Consider the following 18038-nt stretch of genomic DNA (forward strand, 5'->3'; position numbering starts at 1 on the left):
TTAATTTAGATTATATGGCACTTTTCCACCTATATCAGGTACTCAAAGCGCATTTTACTTCCATCAGTGACTCAGCCGTCTGCTGTGAAATATTCATCTTGGCTAAATCCCCATAGGGATAAACATGACAGGAAGTCCAAAAACACGCAAATAAAGGTAGAACTAGCCTTGCCTTATTATTAAATTGTAATTGACGTATATTTTAGTCCATTGACAAAAAATTGTGTTTGGTTTAGTGTTAGCTTAAGTTGCGCTAATGGTACAATTAAATGTCATAAATGATAAGCTAATTGCTAATGCTAACTGTTTAGACATTTTTCTCACATTTTGCAAATAGAGCATCATTTATGACTTTGGGGGCTTCTTGTACTTTGAGGTGAGATTGACGTCACAGTATCAAGCTAAGAAGAAAAAGTTAGCCTAATGCCGCTTTCAATTTGAACGAGACAATTAAAAGAAGGAACAAACGAGTTGTAACACCTACAAAAACACGTCACTAACAGACACTTTTCTAACATAAAAAAAAAAAAACTATTTTCAGCAGTTCACAGAGGTGCTCCCCGGGTCGTCGCCGTGGCAGCGGTGAGGTCAGAGGTTGCGTTACTTGGAGTTAGCGGCGTTGGCTAGCAGTCTGCGTACGGCCTGAGCGATGGCCTCCCGGTCGATGGCGTACAGGTGCAGCAGCTCGTTGGGTTTGCCGCTGCGTGGGACCTGAGACACGGCCAGGCGGCGCACGGTGAAGCCAGACTCATTGACCACGGCCGAGCAAACCGCCTCGCCCAGACCACCTGACCACGGGGACACAGAGAGTGGGGTTAGTCCTGAAGACGCAGGTTACGGTGATTCAGGAGGTGCAGGAGGTGTTGCAGGTGTTTGGTAATCCAACACATTTTTCTTTTTTTTTGGACAGCTTTAAGAGTTTTATTACAAATGTTTTCAAAATAACACGTCTTTCTTTACATTGCACTACTCCAGACATGGTGAACAATGTGAACTATAAAGTGCAGCTGATGATCAAACACTATTGAAATCGTCCCACGACACACAACCAATGATCAAAAGGCATTTTTCTCACATTGGTGCTACAATATCTCCAATTTGGTAGCACCTACTCCAAAAAGTCTCACAAACACATTTTGATCACACTTTGCTGGATAGAGAATGCTATATTGATCTGAAGTAGCTTAGTCAAAGTCTTCCTTAGCTATTCTTCCTGGTTCCACAAACGTCCCTAGCCCCTCCACCCTTTCCCTTCCCCTCGCTCCCCTTCACTTCCCTCCAGAGCGAACTGTCAGGACTGCTGTGTTTTGGTAGTAGTAAAGCTTTGGTGGATGATTTTTGCTTGACAAGGATCGGAGGGTAAGGAAAGTGCTTCCTGGTTACGCAAGACTGAGGTTGGGGTAGACAGGAGGTGGACTGTATGAGCTGCTGCCGCGGCTCTAAGAAAGATTAATGGGGAACACTCAAGGATTCACCATTCTGGTCAGTAGGGCTGGACAATATGGTCAAACAATAACAACGGGCCAACAAACGGCCAATCAGATTCCCGGTCACTCTCGAGACATGTCTAAATACTTTCCACATTTACAGTTTTTGTGTTGAAATAAAGATATTAAATTTGTCGGGCAGATTTTTGCCGTGGCGGGATAAATCTAGTAAATAAGGCTGGAATAATCATTTTCAACATTTGAGTGTTTTCAGTAGTGACGTGTCTGAGATAGAACCTGTGTGTGCACCCTCCCCAACACACTGGTTGGTGAGGCTCTTCCACCAGGCGTCACAGTGAGTTACACTGCAGTGACCAGATTGATACTGACAGCCCTGACTGCAGCCCCTCCTCAGACACCCTCCCCCCCGTGCACTGTGCCCCCCTCTCTCACCTTTCATTGCACTTACCACTCGATAACACTGAAGCTACACTCCCTCTTTTCACATGACATTAATCTATAGTCCAGCTGCGTTCACTTTACACTGGAGTTTTTCTGTTTCATTGCTGTATGTGGGTCAAGGTGAGTCAAAGAGCAGAGATTAAGGAACTCTGACATGTCTCCTACTTCCTTCCCGCTGTCTCCTAATCACGTCACCTTATCCTCGCGACCTTGACTGCGACTCACTGACGTCACGACTCCTATTTAAGCCCAACGCGACCTCTGACCTGATTGTAAATGATTTCTGAATCTGCCCTGACCTTCATAGTAATGGTCCTCCACAGTGATGATGCGGCCCTTGGTGGCTCGGGCGTTTTCAATGATGGTTTTGGAGTCCAGGGGCTTGATGGTGAACGGGTCGATGACTCGGATGTTAATACGCTCTGAAAACGGAGTAAAAAGAGTTTAGCATATGTGCTTCATTGTGTACAGCAGATGTAACGTATTTGATAAAGTTTAGGCCATACTATAACAAAGTGTAATTAAAAGTAGAAAATACCCTTCTTGAGGATTTCAGCAGCGGCCAGAGCCTCGTGGAGCGTGACTCCTGCTCCGATCACAGTCACATGGTCCTCATTGGATTTATAAACCACCTGAACAGAGAGCGCATCAGCTTAATTGTTTACTTCAACATTGGCACATCATCAGAATGGGTCTTTCTAACCTTGGCCTGTCCGATGTGGAAGTCCTCGTTGCAGTTGTAGATGATGTTGTTTTCAGGGCGACTTGTTCGGATGAAACACACACCCTAAAGAGTAAAAAACATTTACTGAATAACAAGATCAAATAGGACGCACAGGGAAAAGTGCAACCTTATCTTAAAGCTGCACTACCTGAATTACTCCTGCTTCCACTCTAAAAGCTAAATATCAAAGAGAAAACGTGAATACTTTCACTGTGGTTATTCCAATTTCTAGTTCCTGCTTGGCCTCCTACATAGCCAGGATTCAAACTGTCAGCTGTAGCATTAGCTGCACACAGTAAACAGAAGAGGCTCCCATGTGCGAGTAAGGAAAATACAGCATGGTATTGGTTGGTGAATAGTAGGGGTGTAACGATGCACCGTACCACGTTGCACCGCAGTGCAAAAACCTGACGATATGCATCGTACAAAAGTTTTAGTCTATATTTCTTAATGTTTAAGCTTTGTGGCACGTTCCAATGTGTGTGCTCGTCCAAACTGAGAGCATATGTGCCATCATCACCTACCACTAAACTGAAGGCTGTGGACACTCCACACCTGCACAGTTACATCCTCCAATAACACATGAAATCAGTGTGTCTTTGTAATGCTCTCTCCGAGTCCTGCTGATGATCAGGATACGGTGAATGAAAGATCCAGAGCACAGCGCATCGTCAGAGGCGCAGACAAATGTGTAAGATCCAATCCTGGTCATTGTCCACCTCAAAAGCTTTGTCTCCAAACGCGCGGCTCAGTGAGTGCTTCAGGTGTTCTGTGAGTGAAAAGTGAAACTTACCATTTAAAGAGAGCATGGCCAACACATATTTTTACAGTATTTTCCGGACAATAAGTCACACTTTTTTCATAGTTTGGTCTTATACACCGGAGCGACTATGGGATTTTTTCCCCACATTTTTTAAAATTCAAATATATAATTTCACATGCCACTAGAGGGCAATCGAGCAGCAGGAAGAAAGTCTGGAGTGAGCGAGAAGCGGAGGTTACTCTTTAAACCGCAATGAAGTAAACAATAGAAAGTTAATCACAGGCTAAAAGCTAGATGGTCACAGCCAAGAGGAATTACTTCGCAAATGACAGCTTGAATAACATGCTGCCGGGAGAGGCTTGTCAACGGTGCATATACGCCTCCGTAACTTTATGTTCTTTATGCTATAGTTATCTGAACTGTTTATGTGACGTTAACAGACCAGACACCTAATTTAGATTGTTGTTTATGCTTCATGTAGCTAACCATCAATGTGTTACATTAGCATACCATACGCCTATTCAGCCCGTTTTATTTTATGGCTAGTGCATCTTATACTCCGGAACAACTTATAGTCCGGAAAATTCGGTCAATTAGAACACTACCATTTTGTTTTCTATTTTGTTTTGTATTGTGAGCCCAGAGGCACATTTTATTATAAAGCAGCTTTGAAAGCTTTGCCACTGCCTAATGATGAGCATTTAGGCTATTTTATATCAAAACCATCGTATCATTTTTTTATATTGTACTTGCACCGTGCTGAACCCCATGGGTCCTGCACCGTGAACCGAACCGTGAGAGAGCTAAACCGTTACACCCCTGTGAATAGGTTTAGATACTGATGCATTCAAACTGACAAAGTCATGAGCCCCGTTTGCTTCCACTGCGTGACCTTCAAAGTGGCCTGCGTGTTCAGCCCTTTACCTTGGTGTTAGCGGCCAGCTCCACGGCCTTCTCGGTGGACACTCCGTCGCTGGGGTAGAAGACCGTGGCTGTGGGGATGGCTCTGAACATGGCCAGGTCCTCCAGGCCCATCTGTGAAGGTCCGTCCTCTCCTGCGCACACCACACGGCAAACGACACCAAATCATGACAACATCGATTCCAAAGTCAGGCCAAATCAGGAGAAATCTAGATCAAAAGGTCTGGCATGCATTCGGTAGGGCTGGGATATCCCGATACTTTGGTGCCTTTGGTAGTTCAAACCTTCCTCAATCACATTGTTATTGTGCATTGTTCATAAAATTCAAACAAAACACATTAGTTTCCCAGCCCTAGCTTTAAGACGTGAGCATGCGAGGTACCTGAGGAGGGAGTGTAGGAGGAGAGAGGAGGGAGTTTCACCTCCACAAACGGAGATGAAAGCAGGGAACAAGGCTGGGGCCGGGCACAGGGAGAACCAGAGACAGGTTAGGAATACAGGAATTCAGGAATACAAGAATACAGGAATACAGGAATACAGGAATACAGGAATACAGGAATACAGGAATACAGGGAGGAGACAGTGAGGAGAGAGGTACAAAATGTAATCATGGCAAGTAATAGAGATTTGAAAGCAAGAGAACACTCGACCCATAGGAGGTGGGTGGGATTTGATTTGATATATAAATTATGGATTATTCACTATTTTTGAAAGAAATATGAACGCATCGTCATCAAGAATCTTTCATGTAGCCATGTTTTTATTACTTTCACCTTCGCTCATTTGTGCTGACATGACAATGAACTTTGTGTCACTTTTTCTTTCATATGGATAGACATATTAACCACAAACAAGGTCAAAGCATCTGCATTATAACAAGCCAAATCTGCCACCGAATTATGATCTAATAGTAGTGAATGAATTGTAAACATGTACAGTACTTCCCACCAACTTATTATGAATAATCAGAATTCGTTTGACCTGCTGTAGATTTGAATGACCCTTGTATATAATAAAATACATGTTGTAGCAGACTGACCGATGGAGACGCCGCAGTGGGAGCCGCACAGGTTGATGTTGCTCTCGGAGATGGCAGCCATGCGCAGCTGGTCGTACGCTCGGCTGAAGAAGGTGGCGAAGGTGCTGGCAAACACCACGTTGCGGTCCCGCGCCGCACAGCCCACGGCCACACTCACCTGCACCACAGGGGGAGGAAGGAGGAGCATTATGCTTTAGTCTGGCTTGTATGACCACTTACCTTAGCCTTGTCATTTTAAAATAAGTCCAGAAAATATCTCCAATTATACAAATGTAGTTATGAAAATAGCATGATAACTGTGATAATAGTAATAATAACAAGCTTTGTTTATATGGCACCTTTTAAAAACAACAAAGTGCTTCAGAGGCAGCAAAAACGAGAAGTGATCAAAATACATCAGGAAAACTAACTTTAGAGCTTCTAAGATGCGGAAATTGTACCAGAATTCACTACCTGTACAGCAACACTACTGGGACAAACCTTCTTCCTTGTGGTGAGCCTGGGACATTTGACAGTACATCAGCACTACTTGAAACCATGGCCATATTAACGTTTTACATTGGAGCCGTTTTAGAAATGTAGTCGAGTAGAAGTAATAAGTTCTCAACAAAAATACTACTCAAGGTTATTGACTTAAGTATTGTATTTATTTTGTAGCATGGTTAATTTGAAAACATCATACCATAAACCATAAACACGCTGAAGTAAAACAAAATGTTGCCGGTGCCTCACCATGTTCTGCTCAGCGATGTAGCACTCTACGTAGCGGTTTGGGTGCTCGTTCTTGAAGAGCTCAGAGAAGGTGGAGTTCTTGGTGTCTCCGTCCAGCACCACCACCCGCTCGTTGTACCGGCCCAGTTTAGCCAGAGCCATGCCGTACGCCTTCCTCGTGGCAATCTGTCAAGAGAGAAGAGGTGTGGTGAGGAACTAGTAGGAACATACTTTCTATAGAGCTGAGGTGGGCTGAACCATCTCCAAACTTAGTAAATCCAGTCGATTTACAGGACAATGGTGACCACACTACTGTAATACGTATGCACAGCAATGTTTAGATGTGGTAGGACGTGCACCTTTTAGTAACCACACTGGATATGTATCTCTCTGTTTCAGTGCAGTAAGCAGGTTTAAAGCGAACTGTGAGAGCTGGGATGCAAACCCACGACACTGAGGTTCCAGTACCCAAATGTTTGCTTTTTTGAGACAGAAAATTATCCATAATTGTTCAACATAAAGAAAAAACAATATATCCCACAACTGCATGGGGTTTGCATGTTCTCCCAAAGGTTATAGGGAGAACACGCAATAACCTTCGGGAGAAGGTTATTGCATGTAACTGTTTCCTCCGGCTGCTCCTGTTTCCCCCTACCTCCAAAAACATGCTACAGACTAACACGCGTGGTAATGAACTCATCTGGCCTTGCTTTACCTTGTCTCCAGGCTTGTAGCTGGGAGCACTGGGCATGTGGACGTTGCGTAGGCTCACGGGGAGGGCGTCTTCGCTGGGAGAGGAGGGGTACATGCGCTTGTTGCAGCTCGCCATGCGGCTCTGCAGGTCACGGATCACACTCTCCGCCATGTCTTTGGGCAGAGGCTTACCGTGCCAGCCCATTTTATCCTCCGCACCTGCCAACAACATCACACAATTATGTCTGTTTAGAATGAATTCTAATTTTACAGACAAATATAGCAATCGCTTTCGACTCTGCTCAGCAGGCCTGGTTCTACGTTCTACATTTGACATGAATGAGTGAGCACATAAAAAAATAAAATAAAAATATCCAAAGAGGATGTAACATGATCCCTGGCCGGCCTGCGCACGAGATTAGGGCTGCTTGATTATTGAAAAAAATAATGATCACGATTATTTTAGTCATAATTGAAATCACGATTATTCAAACGATTATTTGTTGCCTTTTCTTTATTTTATTTATATATTTATTGATAAAAAACTATGCTGAATATTTTCTGTTTTCTGAACAGTCATAAAAGAACAAATGTATGCCTCGATTAAGGAGAGGTCTCTGTTTCACACCTGCCCCCTGCTGGCCAGCCCTCACACCTGCGCAAGTAAACTGAGCAGCGTGGCCTGATGACATCATCACACAGCACTGTTTGTTTTTATGTCAGGCAAAAGCATGAGCCATGGCACGTGAAATGTCAAGGGAAAATAATCCCAGCGCCATGAAATAATGCAAGTCTGCTTTGCAAAAAAAAAAAAGAAAATTTGCTCAGCCCTACACGAGATTGATCGTGAACTGTGCAAAAATAGGCTACCCTTTCAAACCATGGATGTATTTGTTTCAAACTGACCACCGACAGATTCTCGATATCCAAAATGACAATTGATAGTATCCAGGAAGGGAAGTTGCGCGTCTTCAAATGTTCTGAGTGCTAAAGCCCAAAAATTTTTAAATTTTAGAAAAAATGTAAAGGGTAGCACATCAGCTACCCTTTACATAACATGACATCAAGCAAATTCTTCATAACAGTGTGGCCTTTTGGCCGCCTCTCGCTCGCCTCAGGTCTTTAAAGCCAGCTAGTGCTCTGCTGTCATTACTCCACTACCTGCACCACGTTGATGGTAGGCTGTGGCTGATCGATAAACGTTGTTTTCATGTTCATGTAGATCGTTTCCTTTCCTTTGTGATTTAATGCACGGTCATAATATGACTATTTGCAACGTGTAACATTGAACCGCTTGCTGAATCAATGAAACACTGTAAACATAAGCGAAGTGCCTGTCGGTCTGTGTTTGTTGGGCCACAGCTCAGTTCTCAGACCGGACAGGTGCCGCCCTCTGTCCACAGCTCAGCGGAGGACAGGAGAGGAGCACTCTGTAAGGACTTTTAAAGCTAGTCATCCTGGCTCTGTCTTAAACTGACCAGAGGAATCAGGAAATAAATGTTATAAAACTGAGAGTCTTAGTCAAATATTATTATCCCCTGAGCCTCTTATGCAAAACTGTAGTAAAAGCAATTACATTTAGTTTTACACAAAACTGGACTAAAGCAGGGCTAAACCTGAACTAAATCAGGACTAATTAAACAAGGACTTTTTCACAACAGCAAAATGGCCAACTGATAACTTTCTTAATTTGTTATATTTTTATTTGTTTAGAATGCACCAGAATGCAGGAAAATGTATTTTAAAAAAAATATATACAGTATATCTTCCAGTTGTTGCACCCTGATGCAACATGAACCCTCTGTCAGTTTGCTCTGGAGTCTGACTACAGGCGGCCAGACGTCATAGAAATAAAAGAAAAGTCATTGTGTCGCTACAGATTTTCACATTTGGCCTCCCAGACTCATTTAGACATTAAAAGACGAGGTTTTGTGGCAACTGCACAGAATTAGATAAGCTAACCATTGACTACTGTAGAAGAGGCCACTTTATCGCCTAAATGTGACCTCTCGATCAATCTCAATCTGCAGTGTTTGGTGGCTAATGCTAACGGCTGTAGGAAAGACACTTTGAACAGGCTACAGAATTCTGAAAAGTTTCCCAGAGCTACCAGCTTACGAACATTAGGATCGAATTCCATTTCCTCCAGTTCAGTCGTTCTTGTGACGCAGCAACGTAACAGGAATGTTCCGCAGTGTGGCTTTAACCGTCATTCATCTCTCAGCTCAAGTGCAAATTAACAAAAGCTGTTTTTTACTTAGATCTTTTTAAAATTGCTGCACTAAGCTAAACATGGCGTCCGCTCTAAAATCCCGCGCATCTCTTTCATAACTTTGGCTTCATTGGACCGCAGCAATCCGCTCCTTAGGTCAAAGGTTAAACCCTGAACACGGCTAACACAAGCAGCCGTGTTTGTTCTAAGACCCCTCATGTCAAAATATGGACCCCTCACTCGCTCTTGTCCAAACGGACTCGTCCAAAGTCAAACAAAAGCACGTGTTCCACGGCCCCCTGGACTTTCGGCTGACTCAACCGGCTCACAGAGGGGACGGGGGTCTTACACAAACCCAGGATTAGGGCTAAAGCACTAAACCACTGCCGGGATTAGAGCGTGTTAGGATTAGAATGTGCAGCTACAACTTCTGCGACAGGCTGTTTCTAAAGGTGTAAGAGCTGTTAGAGCAGAGGTGTGTGCTGATGACTTTTTGAAGAGACAGTGCAGGTCAATAGAGGAAAAAATACATTTAGAAATATCAATTTAAACTTGTGCAATACATTACTGACATAAAAATGAGTTTTCTACCATGATATGATATACACATGGATATCAAACATGTCAATATTTGTTAATGTGTGGAAAAAGCACCGCGATGTTGTACTACTCGCATGGTGAGCTTGGCCTATTTCTTACTATGACATTGACTAAAATGTTAAGGTCAACATTTCAAGAAGATTCACAGGTTCAGGTTTATTCCAGAGAACTTGAAGATGGTGGTAAATGTAGTGGGTGATGACCAGTGCCTCACCTGGGATGCCTTTGCCCTTGATGGTTTTGGCGATGACGGCGAGCGGCTGGTGACGAGGCTGGCTCAGCACCTTACACAGCTCCTCCACACTATGTCCGTCCACGGTCACAGCCTGCCATCTGGGAAAAAAACACAAAACCGAAGTATTTACGTTAGCCCGACCTTTTTGTCAAGCAGTGTTATGTGAGAAACAAAACGAACGCCTCATTACCCGAAGGCCTCGCAGCGCCGTTGGTACTTCTCCACGTGGTGCTGCAGAGGGGCGGGGTCGCTCTGTCCCAGCCGGTTGATATCGAAAATGGCTACCAGGTTATGCAGCTGGTAGAAAGATGCGAACGCCATGGCCTCCCACACCGAGCCCTCCGAGACCTCCCCATCACCCAGCAGGCAGAAGACCCGGTAACTGGGGGATAAACAACCAACAGGCTTTACTTACTCAAGTGTCAAGAATATTCACAGCATAAATGTATAAATGAGTCAATTCTTTTACTACACTGGAAAGACAGTTAGAGATGCTCAACTATCTCTCGAGTGTAGTTAAAGGTCTTAGCCTTGGTTCACTTGAAAGATACAAAAAATACTTTCTACACATTTCCGCAAAAGCTCTATTTGAGATGCAAGTTGGTCATTTTTATACTCACTACTGCCACCTCAGGTCTTAAGCGTAACTGCAGTTTCTATATTAAGCTTGTGCATGACGGCACTTCGGACCCAAATTAACACTTTCTTGAGCGACAGTGCAGGATTTTAGAGGCAGTTGTGGTGAACAGGTCTGAGCTCATTCTACACATGGCTGGAACATGTAGGGGGAGGAAAATACTTAATTTTAACATTTTTAAACTTCATATAGTCCCTTTAACCAGGAAGGTCCCACTGAAATTGAGAATCTCTTCATCAGGGGAGTTCTGTTGTACATGTTTGTAGTGGTAGGGGAAACCGGAGTAGTACGCGGACATGGAGAGAGAAACATGCAAACTCCACACAGGAAGACCCTGTTCACCGTGCTGCCCAAATATACACACTCCAAGACAGAAGGTGGCGCTGTGCAATGTACTGTCCATGCTCATAACAGGGAAGAGACTTGTTGTTTTGTCGTAGGCTTCAGGGAATATCTGCTACATTCTTTATGTTTTTGTAGCTATTTTTCAAGAAGATCTTTTTATTGCTTGTGACCTCCATATATAATTGTATGAACTGGCGAAATGCGTGGTCAACCCAATATAGTCAGTTTCAAATGACATAGTTGTAATTTTCTCCTCTCTGTCCTCTTTGTGGCACCTCCTAAGCCCCCTGCCCCTGTCCTCACGTCGGGACGTCCCGCACAGAGTAAACCGCTCCTGACAGCTTTCCACTCAGATACACACATGGCTTCGGACAGAGAGGCAGCGCATTACGGCACGCATGCCAGAACCACGCACAAAGAGACGGCAGGAGAGGCCGGGACGACAAAGATGTGAGCAGAGAAAACACACACGGGTTTAGGGATTAGCAGAAGGGGCGCTATGGACATGAGGGGACATTGGTATTTCATATTTGTTTTTGCAACCTGCAATCAGTGGCAACGTTGCAATTATTGTTATTTGGTGCAAAACCTGCCAAGTCTGTGGCCTAGGCTTCCACAAACATGTTTTGAAGCACCTGTGAATCTTGTACTAGTTCAGAGTTGTGACGGCAGTAAGAGAATGTGCAGATCGAAGCAGAAATATTGATATTTTGCTGCTGGTGCCAGTATCAAAAACATCAATCCTCTTAATCATTGGTTCTCAACTGGTGTGATATTGGGACATCCCTTTGAGCACAATCCAAGGCCCAAAGAAATGGATTACTTTTAACCATTAACACGCTGTGCGGTTTGAATCTGTATGACGATACCGTTTCCCGCCAAGAAAAAAAAAAAAGGTTGATCTACATAAAGAATGAAATAATGAACATAACTTTTTGAATAGTCAAATATTGAAAGACATGTTGTTGGGAAAGCTTCACAACCCGCTGGTAGCTGGTTGTTCGAGTTGAGAACATTTTACCTCCTGAACAGAGGCTTGAAACTATCCCCAACGTCCGCACTTCGAACACCGGCACTGACAAAACAACAGCCATGTTCAAATGAAATGCAGAAGCGTGAAAGTTCTCTACGGGAGATCTCGCCAATGTTTTTTTTCCTTCTTCTCATCGATTTATTGACTAAACAACTGAGGCAAATAACCGCCCAACATCAGTGTTATAAATCATCTCAGGCACATGTAATAAGATCTGACAGATTCACTCATGTGTCCCACTCTAATAACCACACCCTCAAGAGGCCGGCGGCCATCTTTGTTTCTGCTCCTGATTTCACGTCACTGAATAATTCATATGGTGATATTGAACAATGGGTTTCAGCTCCATGTGCAACGCTTTCAAAAATAAAGACATTTTATATGTTCGGTGTAAGCTCTCAGTCGTACCGGAGTTTCCCATCGTGGACGAAGGTTCTTTAACCTCTTAACCCTCGCCTTATTCAAGCACATTTTCTCCAGTTAGACTTTAACCCAATCTAAATAATAGCGACAAAAACAAGATGAAAATCAGGATGAAAACGCATGAAAAAGCATCAAAAGAGTGACAAAAAAGTGTTGAAAAAGCAACAAAAATACGATCAACAATGCAACGAAACATGCGATGACAGAATGATGAAATAGGAACCAAACAGGCAACAAAAAGCAACGAAAACACAACAAAATGTGACAAAATAGCACAAAAAAGTGGCAACAACGCAAGGTCTTAAAGGGGTTTCATACTTCTTAGCTTTCAAATGAGGCATTACACTGGGGTGTAGGCTGCAAGGTCCAGTTGAGAAGCTTTTAGATTTGTGTAAAGCTGAACTGGAGAAAATGTGCTTGGTTAAGGCGGGTGGCAGGAGGTTAATCCATCTTCTGTACTGGGTTGTTTCATTGTTGAGGACGTTTCGTCAGAAGCTAATGATCTGAATATACAGTAGTATGGAGAGTAGGAGGACAGCTTTTTCTGAATTTAAATTCATTTTGTTTGAATTCTGGTTTGCCCTTTTATGTTAAAACACTTGGGGGGTCATTTACCAAGCGCTTGCTCAGGTGCAAAGCGAGTAGCATGTGCAAAAGTGGATCAGCAGCTGACTCCTTCATGCATTTTTTACTCACGCAGCATTCTCTTATTTACACACCAAATTTGGGTCCTTAATACTGTTATTCAGGTGACATGAAACTGTGCAACATGTCTACGAAATATCATCATCTCTTTTTCAGCTTGCACCTGCTTTTTAGAACATGCCTTGATAAATGACCCCCTTCATCAATAAAGAACTAAAATTGCATCACTGACACAAACCTATCCCTGCGTTGGTCCTGAACCAAACATCGTGCAGCCCTGTTAATCATATCGGGAAAAACGTGGTTTGACGAGCCAAAAGCAAGAGGGATACATGTTTTTTTTTGAGGGGAGGGGGGTGAAATGCCAAGCGTAAAGCTGCTGGAGCAATGCACCCTGACGTGTGTGATTATTGGAGCAGAAACAATTGGGTGAACCCGCACAGATGTATCCGGGACAGATGGACGTACAGTAACAAATATAGCCCACTGACCGATCGCTAATCAGTCCATAGTGAATAAATGGCGTCGTTATAAATATTTCAGGGCCTGTTTTACGTAACGTGGTGAGGGGCGCTTGCCGCATTGTGCCACGTGGCCCTGTGCCGCATAAGCACATGGCGAGAACAAAGGTGGCCATGTGGTGACGCCGAGAAGAGATTTTTTATAACGTAGATCTGAATCATTCAATCATTTTTCAAGATATTTCTTAGCTTGTGTTAGTCAGGATCACATCATTTCTGTATTTACATCAATTTATAAGAAAGAAAAAAGACATGTTTATTATTTTTATTGTATAGTTGTTGTATAGCTCCTTTCATGCCTTTAAGACCTGTTAGAAACCCGTCAGAAACCCTTCAGGCGTTTCGATACTTAAGTGTGTTGGGTGCCTTACCTGGCCTGGTCGAAGTACTTGGCGGTGTAGGCCATCCCACAGGCCGCCCCCAGCCCCTGCCCCAGAGAACCAGTGGCCACATCCACAAACTGCTGCTTCTGTAGGACACAAACCGGCAAAAAACACACATTTGGTCAATCACATCTGCTAATCTGTGTTTGCTCTGGCGCTTTTTCCAGCTCCTCACCGGGACCGGGTGACCCTCCAGGATGGAGTCCACTTTGCGCAGGTTCAGGAGCTCGCTTTCGTTGAGGAAACCGGTCTCTGCCCACACGGCGTACAGCACAGGGGCCGCATGACCCTAAAGCAAAAAGGAATAGTTATACGCAATGTCTCTTCTGTGCCTACACAACAAAGTTTATGAAATACTACTATCCTAAAATATAATCATTTCTTATTCTGGTTCTAGTAAAAATGTGATTGTTAGATAACCTATGTGTTTTATATTATACAAGTCTGTATGATGATGATATGAAATCTTTAAACCACAAAAACCTGCCATGTGACCTGTGTTTTGTGGCGACTGTTTTAGGGGCAGTGGGTAGTAGAACAGACAGAAGTTCATGGTATTGGACTTGGAAAGTACTCCGCAAATTTAAAATGAAATATTGAAGAATTTCATTGTATCAAAATGGAGTTTAGCTCAACGGCACAACTAAATCCTCAAAAAACTCCTGCAATAATGGGCAAGAAGCATTGGCTTTTAACTAATATAGATATATACACCGCGTTCCAAATTATTATGCAAATTATGTTTTTCTTTTCTAATTTTCTAAATTATCAACTCAAATGACAGTCAGTATAATTTTCAAGCCTTTGTTAGAGGATAATATGGATGTCAAAACCTCCCAGTGTTCGGGAGACTCCAGAGGCACCAGCAGCTTCAAACACCTGTTTGCTGCTTTGTAACTGCTGTTCTCTTAATCTGATGTATTTGACAGAAACCGTCCTCGCTGTGCCTTTATCTGCACAAACCCAGCCACAAATCTCTCAACAATACAATGATTATGAAACTTTTTTTTTTTTACTTTTATGACACTGAAATACAATTTTCAAACTAATTTGGAACGCAGTGTAGTTAGTTTAACTCTAAGATATTATCAAATAGGTAATTTTAATTTCATTCAATTGTAATTGTGAAAAAATGTTCAGCTAATTCTTATTTCATTAGCCTAATAGCTAATGACATAGATAAAGATGACATCTTTGAAACTGCCCATATATGGTCACGTTCGAAGTAGCCAGAGGGAAAACAAAAAAGAGAGAAAAGAAAACCTTTCTTCTCCACCATAACTTTAACAAATGCTGAATTCTCAATTAGGGCTGAAACAACTAATCGATTAATCAACAACTAATCAATTACTATTTCGGTAATTGATTAATCGTTTTCTAATGAACACAGACTAAAATGGAGCAAAAAAGACATGACAATTATGTATTTTGGATGAAAACCTACTTTGTTTTTAAAGTTAGGGTCTAGAGCCTCCTACAAATGTTTACTTTAAGTTTACTCCATACCGTATTTCCTGTCCTGTATCTTTTACATTAAAAATTTGGAGAGTCCCAAACAAATGAAGAGATATCTCAGGATTGAGAAAAGGATGAGTTACTGATGGACAGTCACTGTTACGTGTTGAAGGCATCATGTCCACTGTGTCCTCCTCAATAACTGCTTTCCAGTGTGATGAGTGTGCAGGCTCTCAGTCGTCCAGGAACAATCATCGGGCCACATACATATAAACACACATGGAAAAGACAGGTATAATTCTTCCTAAAATGGCTGAACCTTGGAGAGGATGAAGCGGTCGTTGTTGTGGTTTCGAGGGTCTTCGGCGCGGTACTTCATGGTGTGGAAAAACAGCACAGACATGATCTCTGCCACGCTGCAGCATGACGTGGGGTGGCTGAAAACAAGGACATTTACATTTACTAAAACAAGATATCGGACACTACCGAGCAAGTGATACTGATTTGAATGTGATTGATATTATGCAGTCCTGTTGTCCACATCCAAGCATGAGTAACATATTGTCTGAAAGCAGTTTTTTTCTGCCATAAATGAGGTTCCAAAGGTTATCTTATGTCCCAGAGTTACGTAATCACAGACAGACTTTAGAGGGTCAGTGAGTTCAACAAGCAGTTCATCAAACAGGGGGCACCGCTCCACTTTCAAATCAACTGTCAGAGTAATTTTACTGTGACACTTTATCATTTGAAAGACATTGTTGATATTTATTGCTACTCTAAGTTACAAAAGTGCTATGTTGACAATGTGAGAAGATTACATGTATTAATTGTGTACTTCCATTTGACCACAAAGGTCATTTTGAATAAAAATAATTATGCAGAACAGACATCTAAACATTTGTAAAAAAAAAAAATACCCAAAAGTTTTTTTCCCTCTCTTCTGACTCTGGCATGCGAGTTATAAATGTTCACCAATCAGAACTGTCGAGCATCAGGTTCTGCTGCAACAGATAAAAGGTCTGAGTTTCCATTAATCAGATTCTAAAGTGTTTGGACAGACGCTCTGTGATTCCATCCCGGACTTATTTTAGTCACGTGGCTGTCCCCCAGAGTTAGCCTGAATGTTGGGGAAACTCCTCCAGAAGAGGGCACTGTCCATGAAAAAAAATATATATATATATTCTACTATATAACCTGTCAGCAGACCTGTAATTTGGAACAATAATCTTAACACATGTGTCTGCCTCATTATAATATTTGAAACAAGTGTTTTTTCTATATTCCTTAGTGTAATGATGCGAATAGAAAGCAAGAGTTTTAGGTTTTAGTGAACAATAATAGCAGCTCTAAATACTGTCCCTTCACCAACTTTCTTCAGAATCCCTGGTGACCCACTGTGAAGCTCTGCTGACCCGAAGCAAGGCTTAATATGCAATTGTTACAGGATATGGCAGAATTCAACTACACATGACATCATTACGAACCTTTAAAACAGACCACCACTGCAACTTTTTCACTATTTCTCTTGAGCAATAATTTGGGAGTCTATAATTTCCATCTGCTTCTTCCATCACTTTCTTTATAGATTTACTTTTTGCAAAAATAATGGACCGCTCGCTTTCACCAGGTGCAAAGATTGTCTTTTCAGGCAGCGCCTCAACAAAGCCGTTCCATCAAATGCGTAATTACGCACAGTTGCCCCAGATTTATACAACTAATAAACAATTCATCCCATTAATTTAGTAGAGTGAATAAACCCGGCATATGGCTGCCGCGAGCCTGATACAAAAGAAGAATAGCTGACGTGCGCACCTGTCAGTGTACTACAACAGCGCGTAATTTGGCACATTTACGCACGCCTCATGACAGACCTGAATAGACTTTATGATGGATTATCAGCACCTTTCTTTCACGAGTTGAAGCGCCTATAGGTGGACATCTGCGCTACCGTAAAGCCCACTTTAGACGCGTCATTGCGTAACTCCAAGCTGGCGCCATATACATAGTAACCTGGTTCCTGTTGAGTTAATGTACCTACTTATCGGACTAGTGGATACTACGCCCTCCCTTTCATGGCATTTTTACGATGCTGATGCTGCATGCCATGTTTTCGAAGCTCTACGTACCGCATCAAAGTCACTGTCTAGACTAAAATAATTTATCCATTTCAAGTTTTAAGTAATATCACGTTGAGGTCCCAAATCCCATGACGTGCGCATCACTATCTTAAATATTAGCCCTGTGGATAGAGGGGATCAGGCGGAGGGGGCTCTTACCCGCTGCCCGCCGCGGTGGTCGCCCGGATAGAGTTGATTCGTAGCCGGGCAGCGATGTTCCGCAGAGCCTGCACGGTCTGCTGGTCCGGCTTGTGGTAGTCCTCCATCTGCATCATTTATAAAAAAGAAGCTGTGTGGAAAAAAAGTCCCAACAAAAAACGACTCCGGGGAGAAGAGTGGCCTCGCAGCGTGCAGTGCAGGACGCGGAGAGGGGCTCTGAATATCAGGCTAATCTAGCGCTAAAAGGATCGCGCTGTTATTATAGATCAGTGACCGCTGCGGGAGACCGTCACGCGCTGCGGGTAGCCAATGAGAGGCCGCGTTTATACCGACAGGACCACAGCGCGCGGGCCACACGCCACACGCGCCGCTACGACTGTCTGGCACATACGCAGTGTTTTTATTTGACAAATAACACAGGCTATCCGTAATATGGAAGCGTCCTGGTCTCACGTGTGTATATTTATTTATTTGCATTTATTCTTTTTTCATTTCATTTCAAGATATGTTTAATGTTCGTACACCATAGCCTA

The 18038-nt window shown here is 42.9% G+C and overlaps 1 protein-coding gene across 1 annotated transcript; it reads right to left on the minus strand.

Moving 5' to 3' along the window:
- Positions 1-221: 221 nt before the first annotated feature.
- On the minus strand, positions 222-17789 carry LOC306964118 (transketolase-like). Its single transcript, XM_079558026.1, has 14 exons — positions 17506-17789; positions 15549-15666; positions 13950-14063; positions 13763-13860; positions 9978-10169; positions 9767-9885; positions 6763-6959; positions 6069-6233; positions 5337-5493; positions 4301-4431; positions 2593-2676; positions 2428-2521; positions 2189-2311; positions 222-788 (listed from the first exon to the last, which is right to left on the minus strand). Exons 1-14 carry the CDS (start codon positions 17619-17621, stop codon positions 601-603), a joined length of 1896 nt encoding a protein of 631 aa, XP_079414152.1. The 5' UTR covers positions 17622-17789; the 3' UTR covers positions 222-600.
- Positions 17790-18038: the final 249 nt, after the last annotated feature.

This window comes from Gobius niger (assembly GCF_951799975.1).
Source record: "Gobius niger genome assembly, chromosome: 6".
Taxonomy (NCBI): domain Eukaryota; kingdom Metazoa; phylum Chordata; class Actinopteri; order Gobiiformes; family Gobiidae; genus Gobius; species Gobius niger.